The sequence below is a fragment of the Gobius niger genome (genome assembly GCF_951799975.1).
Source record: "Gobius niger genome assembly, chromosome: 21".
Lineage (NCBI taxonomy): Eukaryota > Metazoa > Chordata > Actinopteri > Gobiiformes > Gobiidae > Gobius > Gobius niger.
The window spans coordinates 6,239,741-6,254,526 of record NC_136872.1 but is presented as its reverse complement, the minus strand read 5'-3'; the positions used below and the strand labels follow the sequence as shown (position 1 = coordinate 6,254,526).

Genomic DNA, 14,786 nt, shown 5'->3' with positions numbered 1-14,786 from the left:
CACTGTTGTAATGACTTTAAGTAGCGCGAGTACATCAATTCTCAAATTGACATTATTTTAAGGCATACTTTGACAAACATATTTTGTGACTAATTTAACCCAAGGATTAAAGAAAATGTAAGACCCATGCACTGAAAATTGTATGCATTTTTTTGTTAAATTTAATGCTTTTAAGGCCTTAAATTTGGCATGGTCAAATTTAATACTTTTTAATGATTTAAGACCCCGCGGCTACCCCGAGGATAGATATTTAGATGCATGATGTCTGTGTAAGCTCTCAGTCGCACAGGAGTTGTCCATCTTCAATGAAGGCATTCGAGTCGTCTTCTCTACTCAGTGGTTGGAGTCTCGAACGTTTCGCCTCTCATCCAAAAGGCTTCGTCAGCGAACTAAGGTTCTGTTTGGCTCGCAGCCTAGAAAAAGACCAAATGGGAGGAGTTAGGGTAGGCTCGGCTCCTCCCCAGAAACTACTGGTACTCTACCGGAACAGAACCTTAGTTCGCAGACGAAGCCTTTTGGATCTTAATTTGGAGCAGTTTTTTTGGGGGGGGATAAGACACCACTACGAACTCACAGGAAAATAACGAGACAGAAAGATCAATGCCTCCTGAGCATCCACTCGGAGGTCACGTGTCGCTCGAGTGGAAACAGTCACGTGTCGCTCGAGCGCAAACAGTCACGTGTTGCTCGAGTGCAAACAGTCACGTGTCGCTCGAGTGCAAACAGTCACGTGTCGCTCGAGTGCAAACAGTCACGTGTTGCTCGAGTGGAAACAGTCACGTGTCGCTCGAGTGCAAACAGTCACATGTCGCTCGAGTGGAAACAGTCACGTGTCGCTCGAGTGCAAACAGTCACGTGTTGCTCGAGTGGAAACAGTCACATGTCGCTCGAGTGGAAACAGTCACGTGTTGCTCGAGTGGAAACAGTCACGTGTCGCTCGAGTGCAAACAGTCACGTGTCGCTCGAGTGGAAACAGTCACGTGTCGCTCGAGTGGAAACAGTCAAGTGTCGCTCGAGTGGAAAAAGTCACGTGTCGCTTCAGTGGAAACAGTCACGTGTTGCTCGAGTGGAAACAGTCACGTGTCACTCGAGTGCAAACAGTCACGTGTTGCTCGAGTGGAAACAGTCACGTGTCGCTCGAGTGGAAACAGTCAAGTGTCGCTCGAGTGGAAAAAGTCACGTGTCGCTTCAGTGGAAACAGTCACGTGTTGCTCGAGTGGAAACAGTCACGTGTCGCTCGAGTGGAAACAGTCACGTGTCGCTCGAGTGCAAACAGTCACGTGTTGCTCGAGTGGAAACAGTCACGTGTTGCTCGAGTGGAAAAAGTCACGTGTTGCTCGAGTGGAAACAGTCACGTGTCGCTCGAGTGGAAACAGTCACGTGTCGCTCGAGTGCAAACAGTCACGTGTTGCTCGAGTGGAAACAGTCACGTGTCGCTCGAGTGGAAACAGTCACGTGTCGCTCGAGTGCAAACAGTCATGTGTTGCTCGAGTGGAAACAGTCACGTGTCGCTCGAGTGGAAACAGTCACGTGTTGCTCGAGTGGAAACAGTCACATGTTGCTCGAGTGGAAACAGCCCATTAGGTAAAAACACATACACAGTTGTCTCTATGTTGGGTCACAACTAGGGGCATTTAAGTAAATAAAAGTGTTTTTTAAAGAAACTCAGCCATTTGAGAACCGCCGCTCTAAACAACAATAACAAAGGACTCAGTAATACGTCATACGGACGAAGACATAAGAACCGACCGGAAACGTGTGGGAAAACGTGTGTTTCATCAGTCTTTTATCATGAAATACGCACTTGAAGATCCCGTCCCGTTCCGTGGATGGGAGTGCCACTTGAGCGCGCCGGACTCTCAAACCCTACAGGACTAGTGCTTTTCACACAGTCTACCCATCAGCCCACACAGTCACTCCAGACTCCCGTACTGTGTTACCTGGCAACGCGGCGCAAAACATTCTTCGGAGTCTGCTAAAGAAAGGAAGGAGTGAATTTTAGATGGTCCGTTTTTAGACACGGTGCAGATTTGAAGACGAGTGCTGAAGACAATGGGATACTCTGGTGAGTCTTTATACAAGAAAAAAATGGACTCAGGCCTGCTCTTTGATAGCCACGTTAAATAATATCAGCAGCTTTGGACCAAAAACAAAGCTGCTTCAGTATAAAATATAATAATGCAGTATTTCTCACCAGTAAGAGCGACACTGCATGAGCGGCCTTAAGCTTTGATTACAGCACCACTCCATGCTCAGGTCATCAGCCTGTCTCATTCACTGGGCACATAGTGTTACTGAACCAACTGCAGCAGCTTTTGACCTTTGTTTGGTCAGGCAGTGTATATGAGCCAACTTGGGGTTGGAGAACCTCAGAAAATTAGCCTCCTACTGGTCCCAGAGTCAGGACTAAACATGGGGAGGCTTGGTTGCTTTTTTAAAGCCAGGTTCAAATCTGAAGCCATCACAGTGACAAGAATTAGTTTATGGAATACACTTCAGAGAGAAATAAAAGAGTCAGGACAGAGAAGAAAGAAGTATGAAAATTTGAAAATTAGACTTGAACATGAATAATGTGATAATAGTCAAAGCAGATTTGCTCTCAAAACATATTTATCACCGCACCATTGTTTTGTCCGTATGCTGCCAGTCAAAAACACAGTCTTATTCTTTCACAAAGTGTTCTTTCCATACACAAAAATCGTTCTCACAAAACTGAAAATATCACAGCTGAAGTGATAGCAATCCACGTTAATCAAATATCAGCCAAGATATCCAAAAGCCCTTCAGATAAATGGAATACAGTATAATGTAGGACCTTTAATATGCGGGTTTTTTTTTATTAATTCAGTATTGCCGTGATTTTGGCATAAATAAAAGGCACTGGCTTGCATAAACACAACTTGAATCTGGCAACCAATCAACCCGTGAGTTCTAACAAGCTCTTGCGTCGTGGAGGAGCAGGTACAGTCGCACCTGCTCGGGATAGCAGGCACAGCACAGCTTGGGGGAGCGACTAAACCATATGGAAATGCCTTTATGAAGAATGAAAAGTTGGATTTGAATTGCATGGCCAAATGTTCCCGCTGGGCTTAACCTTTCGAATCGGCACGAAGGTTGATTCAGTGACACGCTTTGCCTGAGGTCCAGAAGCTGTTAATCGTACTCAGCCGGTACTACCCCATCAAAGCAATAACATCAGCAGCTTTTTACCATCTAAAAAACTAAATATGAGCTATCGGGCCCAATCTTCCGAGCACAAAAACAGCATTGCTCAAGACGAAGTTAGTATCTTGCAACAGTGTGCCGGGGCTTTCGCCGGTAGCCTGAGGCCATGGCTCAGAGAAAAAAGAGGTTGGCTGAGGCGTGTGCTACAAGCAGTGCCGACTATAACACACACTTGCTGCATTCTCTTCGCTCTCCTCTTACAGTGACGCACGCAGCCTTGCACATGTTATTGAGCTTTTGAAGGACCAACACTATTTTTCCCACTGTGAGTTAAACACTGTCCATGAGAAGGGAGAATTTATTGATGGTCCCCTTCTAGTATTAAAGAGTGCGGGGGCGAACTCCATGCTCCAGAAATGTGATCAAACCAACCGCCACCCACAATAGCAGAAAATATTCCAGTCTGGTACGGTCTGGAGGAGGCAAAGCATGAGGAGGGACCACTGCTGTGCAAAACATCTGTCCAGCCCCTGTCCATCCCACTCTCTGCACCAAAGCTGAAGATTGTACATAGCGCCCCCATCTGCACAAAAGTCTACTCACGCCCATAGTGTTTAAACCAGAGTAATCCATCCGTTGCTCACTGTGAGAAAGCTGCAGTCCTGACTAGAACCAGGAAATACGACCATATTAGTCCAGTGCTCAGGTCTCTGCACTGGCTTCCTGTCGCTCAGAGAATACACTTTACTACAGTACGAGTCAGGACTGAACACATCTCTGACAACGTTCAAATCCAGACTGAAAACACTTATTTTAGTATTTTATCACTTTGATCGTAGTTAATACAAAGAACTTTGAACGGCCTATTTCCTGAAAAGTATTAGGTAATTGTTTTCTTTTTATTTACACAGAACAGTTGTGAACTCAAAAAATGTCCTTATTTTCCTCATGAAGTTCCATTGGCCCTGGTTTGTGACAAATTCTAATGTACTGTACCATGCGGGAAAAGGTTAGTAAAATATTGCAAAATTACAATCATCGCGACATCCAAGCCAGTTATTGAAAACTGGCGAAACCAACTGACGTATGCATGTTTTTTCCCTAATGTCGTCGTTAGAGTACAAGCCGGAGTGCTAATAAACTCAGCGGCTGTGCCCAGTGATGGGACGATTTTCAATTCGGCCCCGCTTCTCCCCACAACGTTATTTCCCAGCCGCCGCGGTGGCGTGCGGCCTCGCCTTCTCGTTTCGGCCCATTGCTCCGCTCTTATGACAGCAGATAAAGCAATGGGAACGTGTAGCACAACATGACCCGGGAGTAGCCCCTACATTTAGTTTGGGATCGCTCCAAAGCCGAGCGGAGAGGGGCGCAGTGACCCCAGTGAGCTACCCATTTAGTTGCCATCTTTTTTTTTCCCTTTTCCCCTCTCTGCGCGCTCCGGCATCAGGCTGTCAGACAGAGTGTGGGGCAGGAGTGTTGCAGGCAAACTCGACACACTCGGCTGACTGAAATGGCGGGAGGCAATAGACGGAAAAAGATAAAATAGTGGCTCGCTATTTCGCAAATGACTTCGGAAGAAAAAATAAATGTTTTGAAGTTTTGAAGTGGACATATGCATGATTGTCGCTTAAGACCTATTCTCGTAGGAATAGAATTACCTATAGGGACCTCAGGTAAAAAGTAAGTATTATGCCCGTGCGAATCTGCCATGTCAGTAATTTGAAAGGTAATGAAGTCTAAATACGGGCAACATCAATTCAAAACATACCTTTACCAGTATGTTTATATCCACATTGAAGCTATAGTAATAATATGCCATCAAAGCACTACATTAGAACATTAGGCAGACCAACATGGATGGTCTGAGGAAAGTTTGAATGCATTAGGAGTTTAGATGGTGGCGGATGTTTCGGAGCAATCAGAATAATGAAGAAAGGAAACTGCTGTTTTATGAGAAGAGCAAAATCCCACAGACGTGACTCTGTTGTCGTTTGTCGTAATGTGCGGTAAGAGCGGCTTTTCTCACTAAAGCAAAGCTCATGAACAAACCTGATAGTTAGCGCTCGCAACAGGAATGAATAAAAGGCTTGTTGTCATCATTCAGTGTCACAGTGTTCATTATCAATCCATCAAAAAAAAAAAATTACTGATGTCCCCAGGTGCTTCTAACCCCATACGAATAGGGCTTTACACATAGTCTGTTGCACACCTGATATATTTAAATTTTCGATATATATGGGGATATATTGTTCGAAAGACCTTGCAGTTCATGAACTCTGATTCCTGAAGTGGGATATGTTGGCAGCAGGGGAAATGGTATGTGATAAAACTGAGTGACGACATGCTAACAAATCAATGGTTCCGTGATGAACAGACTTTGAGTGCACAAGTGCTCAGAATGGATCTGGTGATCGATTTTTTGTTTTAGAAATGTGTAGAGCATGTGTACCTCAACTGATGCTGGCCACTCAGTTGTCCTGGTGCTGTTAGATCTGCCACAAGGAGCAATACTTAGTTTTCACTGTTATGCTGATGACAGTCAAATGTATCTGCCTTTGAAGGATGATCCACATGCTGTTGCATCAGCGATATCAAAGCAAAAGCCCCTGACTTTTTATGCCTAAATCAGGATAAATCTGAAGTCATGGTTTTGGACCCCTGTGGCCCTAATGGCACTCCTCCTGACCTTGGCTTTTTGCCAGATTTTGTCAAGCTGGTTGTTTCCAATTTGGGTTTTTCGTTAAGTCCAGTTTTTTCCACTTAAGAAAACTTTGAGACACACCTTTGTAACCACCAGGTTGGGTTACTGTAACGGCCTTAATGCCGGTGTGAGCCAGTGTGCACTTTCCCGACTGCAGCTCGTTCAGAAAATTAAATAATATCCCCTCTGAATAATCTTAATATATCAACAGAATCAAATCATACGTTTAAACCTGGATCTATCCATTAGGGAGACTTCGTTGCTGAATATATACACAATTTTGGCAATTTTTATGAACTTAAAATCACTCAACGTATTTCTCATGTGGTCACTTTGTATCTGCAACCATTCTACGAGACACTTTAGAATTTCCCATGGCAAACAGACGCATGATTTAGGATTGTGCATTCAGTGCATCCCCAGAAGGCCGCGGGCAGGGTCCATACTCCACCGCGGCGAGGTGGCAGTTCCGAACGCGGCATAACTGCTCTTATTTTCCAGCAGAGTGAGCAAACACGGCCAAACGGCTGGCGTTCTGCCTTGATCATGATCCGATTACCGCTGGATTCCACCTAATAAGCTAAACGGTTGGAAAGCCATAACACCGGCAGGCTCCAGGGAGAAATAAAATGCAATATAACGTTCTGTATTAGAGATTCAATACAAGCATTAGGAGCCTAAATGCTTGTATCAAAACTTTAGGGTGTTCTATCCGGTAAAATGGTGGCTCGTAACATGGAACCAAATCTTTGGTATTTTATGCTGTGTATCTCACCCAAATGAATACGAAAAATTATCAGAAGAATCAGAAGAAAAACAATATATATATCAAAGTAATCCAGCTCTAAAACTTTAGAGCTGGATTACTTTGATATATATATAGTTTTTCTTCTGATTTTGAAAAAGTGTATGTATAACATGTATAACTGGTTTACATCTGGTCTAGTAGTAAATAATATTGTTTTGATAATCTGAGGAATGCTATGGTCAAGGGAAAGTGCATGGATTTAAGCACTTCCTTAATACGGAGGGCTCCAACTAATGACATCACCAAGCGGGAGGCGAGGGTTTAGAGCTGGACTGGTTCTGCAGAATTGCAGAGGAGACAGCCTTATAAAAGAGCTCCAGACGTGGCCTTAGCATAACGTGGGCACTTTGATACAATTTGAAATCGAGGATGAAAAATGCAAATGGACGTACCGCGGGCCTGTGGGCATTAACTCCCAACATCCTGCTTGTAAATCTAAGTAGGATTAATTGTTCTTGTTAGGGTAGCTATAAAATGCAAATAAGAGCAGTGGAGAGTCATTTAAATGTGATTAATGGATGCAAATAGACGCTGTTCTTCTCTGAATGCATGGGATTATTCCATATTATCAATTCAAATGTTGAAACAGAACGAGTTTGATTCCTTTGATCTATCGTTTCTTGTTCTCTTGGAGTAGACATTGTAAAGGGAGTAAAACATAAACATGTGCTTCTATCACATTCAGTTTGAACAAGCCACGAAGATTGTCAATGATCTTGATAACGGGCCGAGCAAGGTTTACTAACGTGTAGATTTTCATTTTATTTTTCATTTTTAGACACTTCACCCGCCTTCCCTCCAGTGTCTGACACTGGTGTATGAATATGAGTGTGAGTGGGTGAGTGGTTGCTTAATGTAAAGAGCTTTGAGTGCATAATGTAGACCGGAAAAGTACCCGTCAAAAGTTTGGAAACGCTTTTTTTATGTATTGGGTTTTATTTTATTTCAATACCCTTTGTAGATTCTCACTGAAGGCTTTAATTTATGTATGAACGTAGATGGAATTACGTTTTAAACAAACCAAGTTGGACTAGATTCTTCAAAAATAAACGTCTTTTGCCTTGATTAGCTGCTTTACACACTTTTGACCTTTTCTCAGTCAGCTTCACGATGTCGTCACAGAAATGGTTTTCACTTCACAGACTGTTAAACCATTTCAGGGACGACCTCATGAAGCTCACTGAAAAGAGACATTCCACCCCCGACATAATTCCATGTGTTCATCCTAGTTTAATGTCTGCAATGAGAATCACACAATGTCAGTGGTGTTGAGAGTGAGGAAAAGCTAATACATTAAAAGAGTTTCCAAACTTTTGACGGGCACAGTTCTCAGACCCTCCATTAGAGCCTCTGTCAGTGGGGACTGTATGCTCCCAAAGCTCAGAACCTCTTTCAGACAGTCCCCACTGGACTAAAACAGCAGACTGATGTCAGCGTCTTTAGCAGAGAGAACAAACAGGGGCTAAAAGCAGGCCAGAGTTGTTCTCATGTGAAATGTGTGCCTGGTCTTGTTCCTCTTGACACTGGTGGACAGGATACGGCTGCCATTGTCTGCCACTCTGTTCCATAGCGCACATGTGTCATTACGCCACCTCTCAATATGATGGTTTGAGAGGGGAAAAGGCCTGGCTTACCACTGGGTTTATTTTAGAAGATGAGTCACGGACCTTTGCGGTGTCAAACGCAGATATTGTCGATAAAAAAAGTTTTCCGCAGAATCCATGAGGTGTTGCCATTTGGACAAATCCATCCAAGGATTCCATTGTCATAGGAAGACGAGTTAAAAAGAAATAACAATCTTTCCATCTTTTTATTGGTTAAATGAATGGCGTAACCCATGAATAGGTCGTATTAGTAATGGGTAAAGCGAGAAGGCTGGCTCGCTGCTCGGATGTATTTTAGAAGATGAGTCATGGACCTTTTGGTGTGAAATGCAGATGGCTCCTTTCTCGATGAAAGGGACAAAAAATACATCCTATAAAAGGTGAAGATTTCTGCCAAATCCGTGAGGCCACCGAAGCTGTTCAGATGTGTCATCGTTATAAAAGACGATACATTTCTGATTCGGCAGATTGTTGTGGGATAGCACTTCCGCCTCACAGACAAGCTCCGAAGTAAATGCTGAATTCCCTCAAATTGTAAAATAAAGCTTTAAATTTCACAATCCTGTAGTGATTTAGTGCATCTATTATTCATATATGACAGAGAAGTGCATGTATTCCCCTATTAACACAAGTACTTGGTATTGGTATCGGAATCAGCGATACTGGCTCCAGTATTTACCTGGTATAGTTTGATACGAAAATGTCAGGCATCGCCCGGCACTTCTGGTGATATTAAGAGAGAGAGAGAGAAAATAGATAAATCATCAATTAATTTTTCAACAAACTGTCAAAACAAGATTTGAAAGATATCAGTTATCACTTTTGCGTTTTCGACTCATTCTCAGCCAGTTGAAAGGCCGTAGTTATTTCTCTATGCGTTGGGGCTCCTTAACTATTTGATGCACTGACAGTGAATCTACAACATACAGCACATACATAAAATTGTACTATATACAACACCATTATAGTACTGGAAAAACCTTAGACGCACATTTGTCAATGAGTCTCGCGCCGCTTACCCGAGGTGCCAACAGGCCCGTTTTACCATCCAGAAGAACAGATTTGTCCCACGGCTCTTTTACTGCTCCGCTCCCTTGCCATGTGCCTATAATCCACCATCCAACCAGCCCCCCATCCACCATCCCAACATCCAGGCCCCTAAAGTGAGATCGAGCATCCCCCACCAACGCCGGCAGATAGACCCAATGAAACAAAGGGCGCTGGAGAAATGGACACAATCAATAAACGGGCTCCTCACAGGCGCAGTCCGACGGTCCTACCTGGACTCGCGCTCGTTTGCAGCTCGCCCTGACATGGGAGTACACATGGGGCCGTAAAGATAGGGGTAATAGCGGCTCTGAATCACCGCGGAAGGGAATACCGAAGACAAAGTTGGTCGAACGTGTACTTAAAGGGTGACGCTGCAGGCTAAATGCAATAGTTTTCATGTTGTATAAATGGTATAAATCAAATTCTACTCAAATGAACACAGCATGTCACTGAAGGATAAACACATGTTCTGTCATCTTTCTTTGTGAAAACCAGCCGCTGGGATCAATCGCCTTCATCCCTTTGTTTCTTCACATGTTTATGATGGTGTATATCATCATTTTTCCAACGAGATAGTAACTTACACCCCCTCGATTCTCAGTTTCACGTATCAATCGGTAGACTGGATACTCTCCTTTTAGCGGCTATAGCCCAGCCATATAGAAATACACACGGGGCCATAAAGATAGCGGTAATAGCGGCTTTGAATCACGGTGAAATTGAACAATTCGAGACATATTCGGTCAAATGCGGGCCGCTCTATCATTTGGACATAAAGACGTACTCCGAGGCATATGCGACCCAGTGCAATTCTGCACGGCTGGCAGCTGTGTACAAATAAAAAGTTATGGTCGCTCGGCCATGTTGGTGAGGGACACAGCGCGCGGGTTTATTGGCGATAGATCATCGGAGGGAGAGGGGCGGCGGCAGTAAAGTCTCCAATGACCCCAGCGGTGCCGTAAATAAGACAAGCTGGCGCGCGGCGAGGGTTAACGGGCTGCCGCTGAGTGGGGGATGATGGGAGGATGGTCAGGCCAAGGATATACGCGGGGACGCGGCGGCGGGATATGGGACCTGGGTGGGGTAACTATCTGGACTTGAACTTTTTGCTTTGGTGGTTCGTAAAGAAAGAAGTGATTGAAGACACTGCTTCTTACGCAAAGCACGCATAAACCCGGAAACTGCACATTTTCTTCTTCTATCAGGACATGATTCACAAAGTACTGGATTCGTAAGTCAAAATCACAGTGTCTTGTAAAAATCCTGAACTTTACTGTGTCTTTATATGAAACTTCAATGGCGAATAAAGCTGTGTGCAAAGACAAACAAGCTCAAAGAGTGACAAAGTGTCTAGAGCTCTAACAAAGTGAGCAAAACCTGTATTTGGGGTTACTACAGATACTACACTACGGTCTAGGTTCAGCAACACCGTGTGCCCAAAGAAAGACATCAGCTGACGACCTGAACATCTTGAATGACCAGGTTATTCCATCAATGGACTTCTTCTTCCTTGATGGCACGGGGATATTCCAAGATGACAATGCCAGGATTCATCAGGCTTACATTGTGAAAGAGTGGTTCAGAGAGAGATCATATCCACACGTGGATTATCTTAACATATCTTAACCCCCACATCTTCGGGATGTGCTGGAAAAGTGGTCGCACTCTCCCATCATCAGCAGAAGCTTTTGAAACAATGCCATAGTGAATGTGTGATGTAATTAAAGCGAAAGGTGGTCCAATTAAACATTATCTTTTTCAGATATGAGAGTAGTCTGTACTCCTCCTATGGCAACTAGTTGTAACACCTTCCACGTTTTGAACAGTGACATTCTCTACCAAACTCCTGCTACTGCTGTGGTTTCACGAATCCCAAAGCAATTGCTAACTCATAGAAAAGTGAAACTCATTTTAGAGAAAAAAAGAAAGCATTTTCTCGATGTGTTTGCAAGAACTTCCAAATTAGCATAATTTAATGATAGAAAAGGGAAACTTAGAAACTTGGGAAACTTTGATAATGCACACATCTGCAAAAATAATAAAACTCATTTTTCAACAGTAAAGATTTTGTGTTGTGGCTTAAAATGGAAATTGTGTCCCGATATTTCTGCGTTGACATGGCGGAGCTTTAGTTTTCGATTATCCCTTACTTACTCACTGCTTCAACAAACTATGAATAAAAATACTAAGAGAAGACATTTGAACCCGACATAAGCATAAAATTGGATATTGAAAACACTACACAGTCTGTGGACTTTGAGACTAACTTCCGTGCAAAGTGGTGCAACTTTTCTCATCTTCATTGCGCTATTGATCCTTCTAAACTGGTTCTTAACAGTTAACACTCGCCAAGAGGTCCACGCGCTCCAGTCTTTAATTAAAAAGTGACCACAGAGCGTAGATCAATATTGCAGATGAAAATTATGCAAGTTTATTAAAAAGATACTTCTCGGGCGTGTGTGTGCATATCGACCGCTGGCAGACGCCCAAAGGGCCTGGAGTGAGATATGCTTTTAGCTGCACTTTTTTCCGTATAGTATCTTGATTTTGAGGGATTTTTTGCCCGTGGTGTAAAATGTTGCAAAAGTCAGAGTCTGTCTGAGCACGAAATGCAATTTTGACTGACATTTATGTCCACATGATTGCTAAAGTTATGACATTTCCAAAATTAGATGGTTTTATTAAATATTAAAGTCCAGTTCTGCTCTCTTGGGTGTTACTTTGGATATAAACACAGCTTATTTGGGGGTAATTTATGATGAACTACTCCGACATGAAGGCAGCTTTTAAGTCACATTCTATTTTGTATGTGCAATTCTGGGTGGTATGTAAAGGCAAAGCATGATGATCGAGCCACATACTCATAGAACAATAGTCACGTTAAGTAACTGTAATTTTCTCCTTTTCTTTTTTTTTCAAAATTATTTCGTTAATTTTTCACTATTATTGGCAAGACTGACTGACGTAGTTGGATTCTTGTAACATGTTTGTCTCCATTCTATTCGAAAGCAAATTTCTCGTTTGGGATTTTTGTTCACTGACAAGAGCCTACAAAATGTCAAACCTGCTGTGGCAGAAAACAAACCATTCCTGTTTTCAAAAGTTGTCACCTGGACTGTGGTGCTTAACATGTTTATTCCAGTTTAGTGCTAGAGTTAGGTTTAGCAATTCTGCATATCCTAATCTCAAGGTATATTGACAGGAGAGCTTACAGCCTATATGCCAGTGTGATTCCTCATTTGAAAGCCAAGACTTTCTCTCTAAAACTATGTGTAAGATCTGTGTGAACGAAACACAACTTGCATGACATTTACCGTTCCTAACCCTCATCATAACCCTAACCCCTGACTCTAAACCAAACCCCCTGATCAGGGGGGACGGCAAGTAACAGAACAAACTGTTATAACTTTCCCTTGTCAAATATATACCTGGCGGTAATACACTGAGCGCTTCGCCATGTGCAAAACAAGCAGCAGTCATTTTGGTATTTTTTTTAGTCACACCATTTACATAATGGTCTCTAAAACCAAAATACACACTGAATAACACATTTGGAACAACATGCCCACAAATATATTTTCCACTCACTATTAACACCAGTTTTGATAAATCACACACCCTTTTTAAGCAGCCCATAAACCACGTACAAAGTGAAAATCTCTCCCTGCTATTTTGCTCTATTGCAACATATGCATTATGTATATGGCCTACATTAACTTCCACTTTAAACAGAGCTTATTTGAAGTATGTATATATTCCACAAGAAAAGAGTGAAAAACTACACCCAGAACACTTGAATGTAACAATGCTGTCAGTCTATACTTTCTATCCCAGTACAAAGTGAAATTCCGCCCTGCTTTATCCACTAATCCACCTTCTCTCTCTTTTGTCTCCCCCGCAGGTGACACCTCTCAAGCCGGTGAGTGAAATTGCATTATTTTTACTGTTTTTTTCTTTGTGCATGCACTTTTGAATGCTATGCGGATGATGCTTTAGCAACTCACAAACTAAGGACTGCCAACTGTTCGCTTTCTTACGTCAAGTCAGATTGGATTTGCTTGTGCTTCTGGTGGGCATTACTTCTTTTGGAAGTGAGGTTTGTTGCCGTTGGTAAATATATTAGTCGTGGCTTCCCGAGCTGCAATGGAGAGATGCAATGTTTTTCTCCTGCCTTATTGAAAATAGCTTTCATTTGCTTTCTACTTAACTTGGAGTAGAAAAAGGATGCGAGCAAAAACTGTTTGAATGAATATGATATTTCTAATGGTATTGTTGAGCACGATAATTAGATTTGTAGGACAGTTGTGAGGGGTTCATTATTTCTTGCAAGTTGTTTCATAAGCTAAGTTTGTGCACATATTGTTTTTTGTGTGGGTGATATAAAACAGAAGTCATCTATTTCCTTTCTACTATGTGAGTTGATTGGTTATGATGCATTTTCTTTTGCAGTTCCCAACCGGGGGTATCAGGTTTTTATACATATAGTGTGAAAATCAATTTTGGCCTCTTGCTAAACATCATCGGGTCACTCTGCTAGTGAAAAAGATGTGAGATATGCTTATAACCTCGGCCCCACAAAGACTGGGATGTTAAGAATGTTTGGATAAAGTCAGTGATTTGACTTTGAGTTTCAAATGGATGATTTATTTGGTTACTTATTGAGAAATCAACACTCTTGTTACGGGGGTACTCTGTCCGAAAGAAAACGTTTGGGAATATGGTGTAATTTGATCATATTCATACTATCCGTGAGTACTCTGGACATTCTTGGTGCTTTTTCATCGTTCTGCTGATGTCCCTGCCAACTCCGTGTGATTGACTGTGAACAACGGAATGAATCTATCAAAGCGCAGACCTCTTTATCTGTATATGCTGACATGTCACAACACCGCCGCTTTCTGAACAAAAGCAGCGGCAAACCAGACGGAACCGTAATGACAGAGACGGACAGACTAATGGGACGTATAACCGCGTCGCACACACACACACACACGATGGGAAAATGAGTTTTGAAAAGCGGGCCACAGCAGCATTCTCGCGGACTTTATTGATGTGTCAGTGTTATCGCGGCGTCCTCGTAATTAGCTTTGACGCACTGCTATAGACACTGACTACAGCACGTTTATGGAGGGAGTCATCAGCGGTACGGCAGACTGGGCAATATGTAATGAGAAAATGTGCGAGTGAACTTTTGGGTCCCCTGGAGTTTATGGGAATGAATGCAGCGCGGTATTAATGAGTGGCGGAAAGTAAATAGAGAAGTTTTTTTGATTCGCTGGATGTGCAGCTTTGTACTTATTTTACCCCTCAAAGAGGTCGGGACAGGGCGGTCCATCGGATCAATTTCAGACGTGAACAACAACAATCAGCCAAGCTATACACAGACAAGGCAGCAATGCTTCACATGAATGGGATTAAATCTGTGTCTGTGTTACAAAAAGCCCCAAATCCTCCAATT

The 14,786-nt window shown here is 42.8% G+C and overlaps 1 protein-coding gene across 8 annotated transcripts in view; it reads left to right on the top strand.

The window, feature by feature from the left end:
* Positions 1-14,786, top strand: part of nrxn2b (neurexin 2b) — a 1,057,142-nt gene that overhangs the window by 297,186 nt on the left and 745,170 nt on the right. For all 8 annotated transcript variants that reach the window (XM_079579566.1, XM_079579564.1, XM_079579563.1 and 5 more), the window contains one exon: positions 13,230-13,247. In XM_079579566.1, the coding sequence (XP_079435692.1) occupies positions 13,230-13,247 (18 nt within the window). The remainder of the gene's footprint in view (positions 1-13,229; positions 13,248-14,786) is intronic.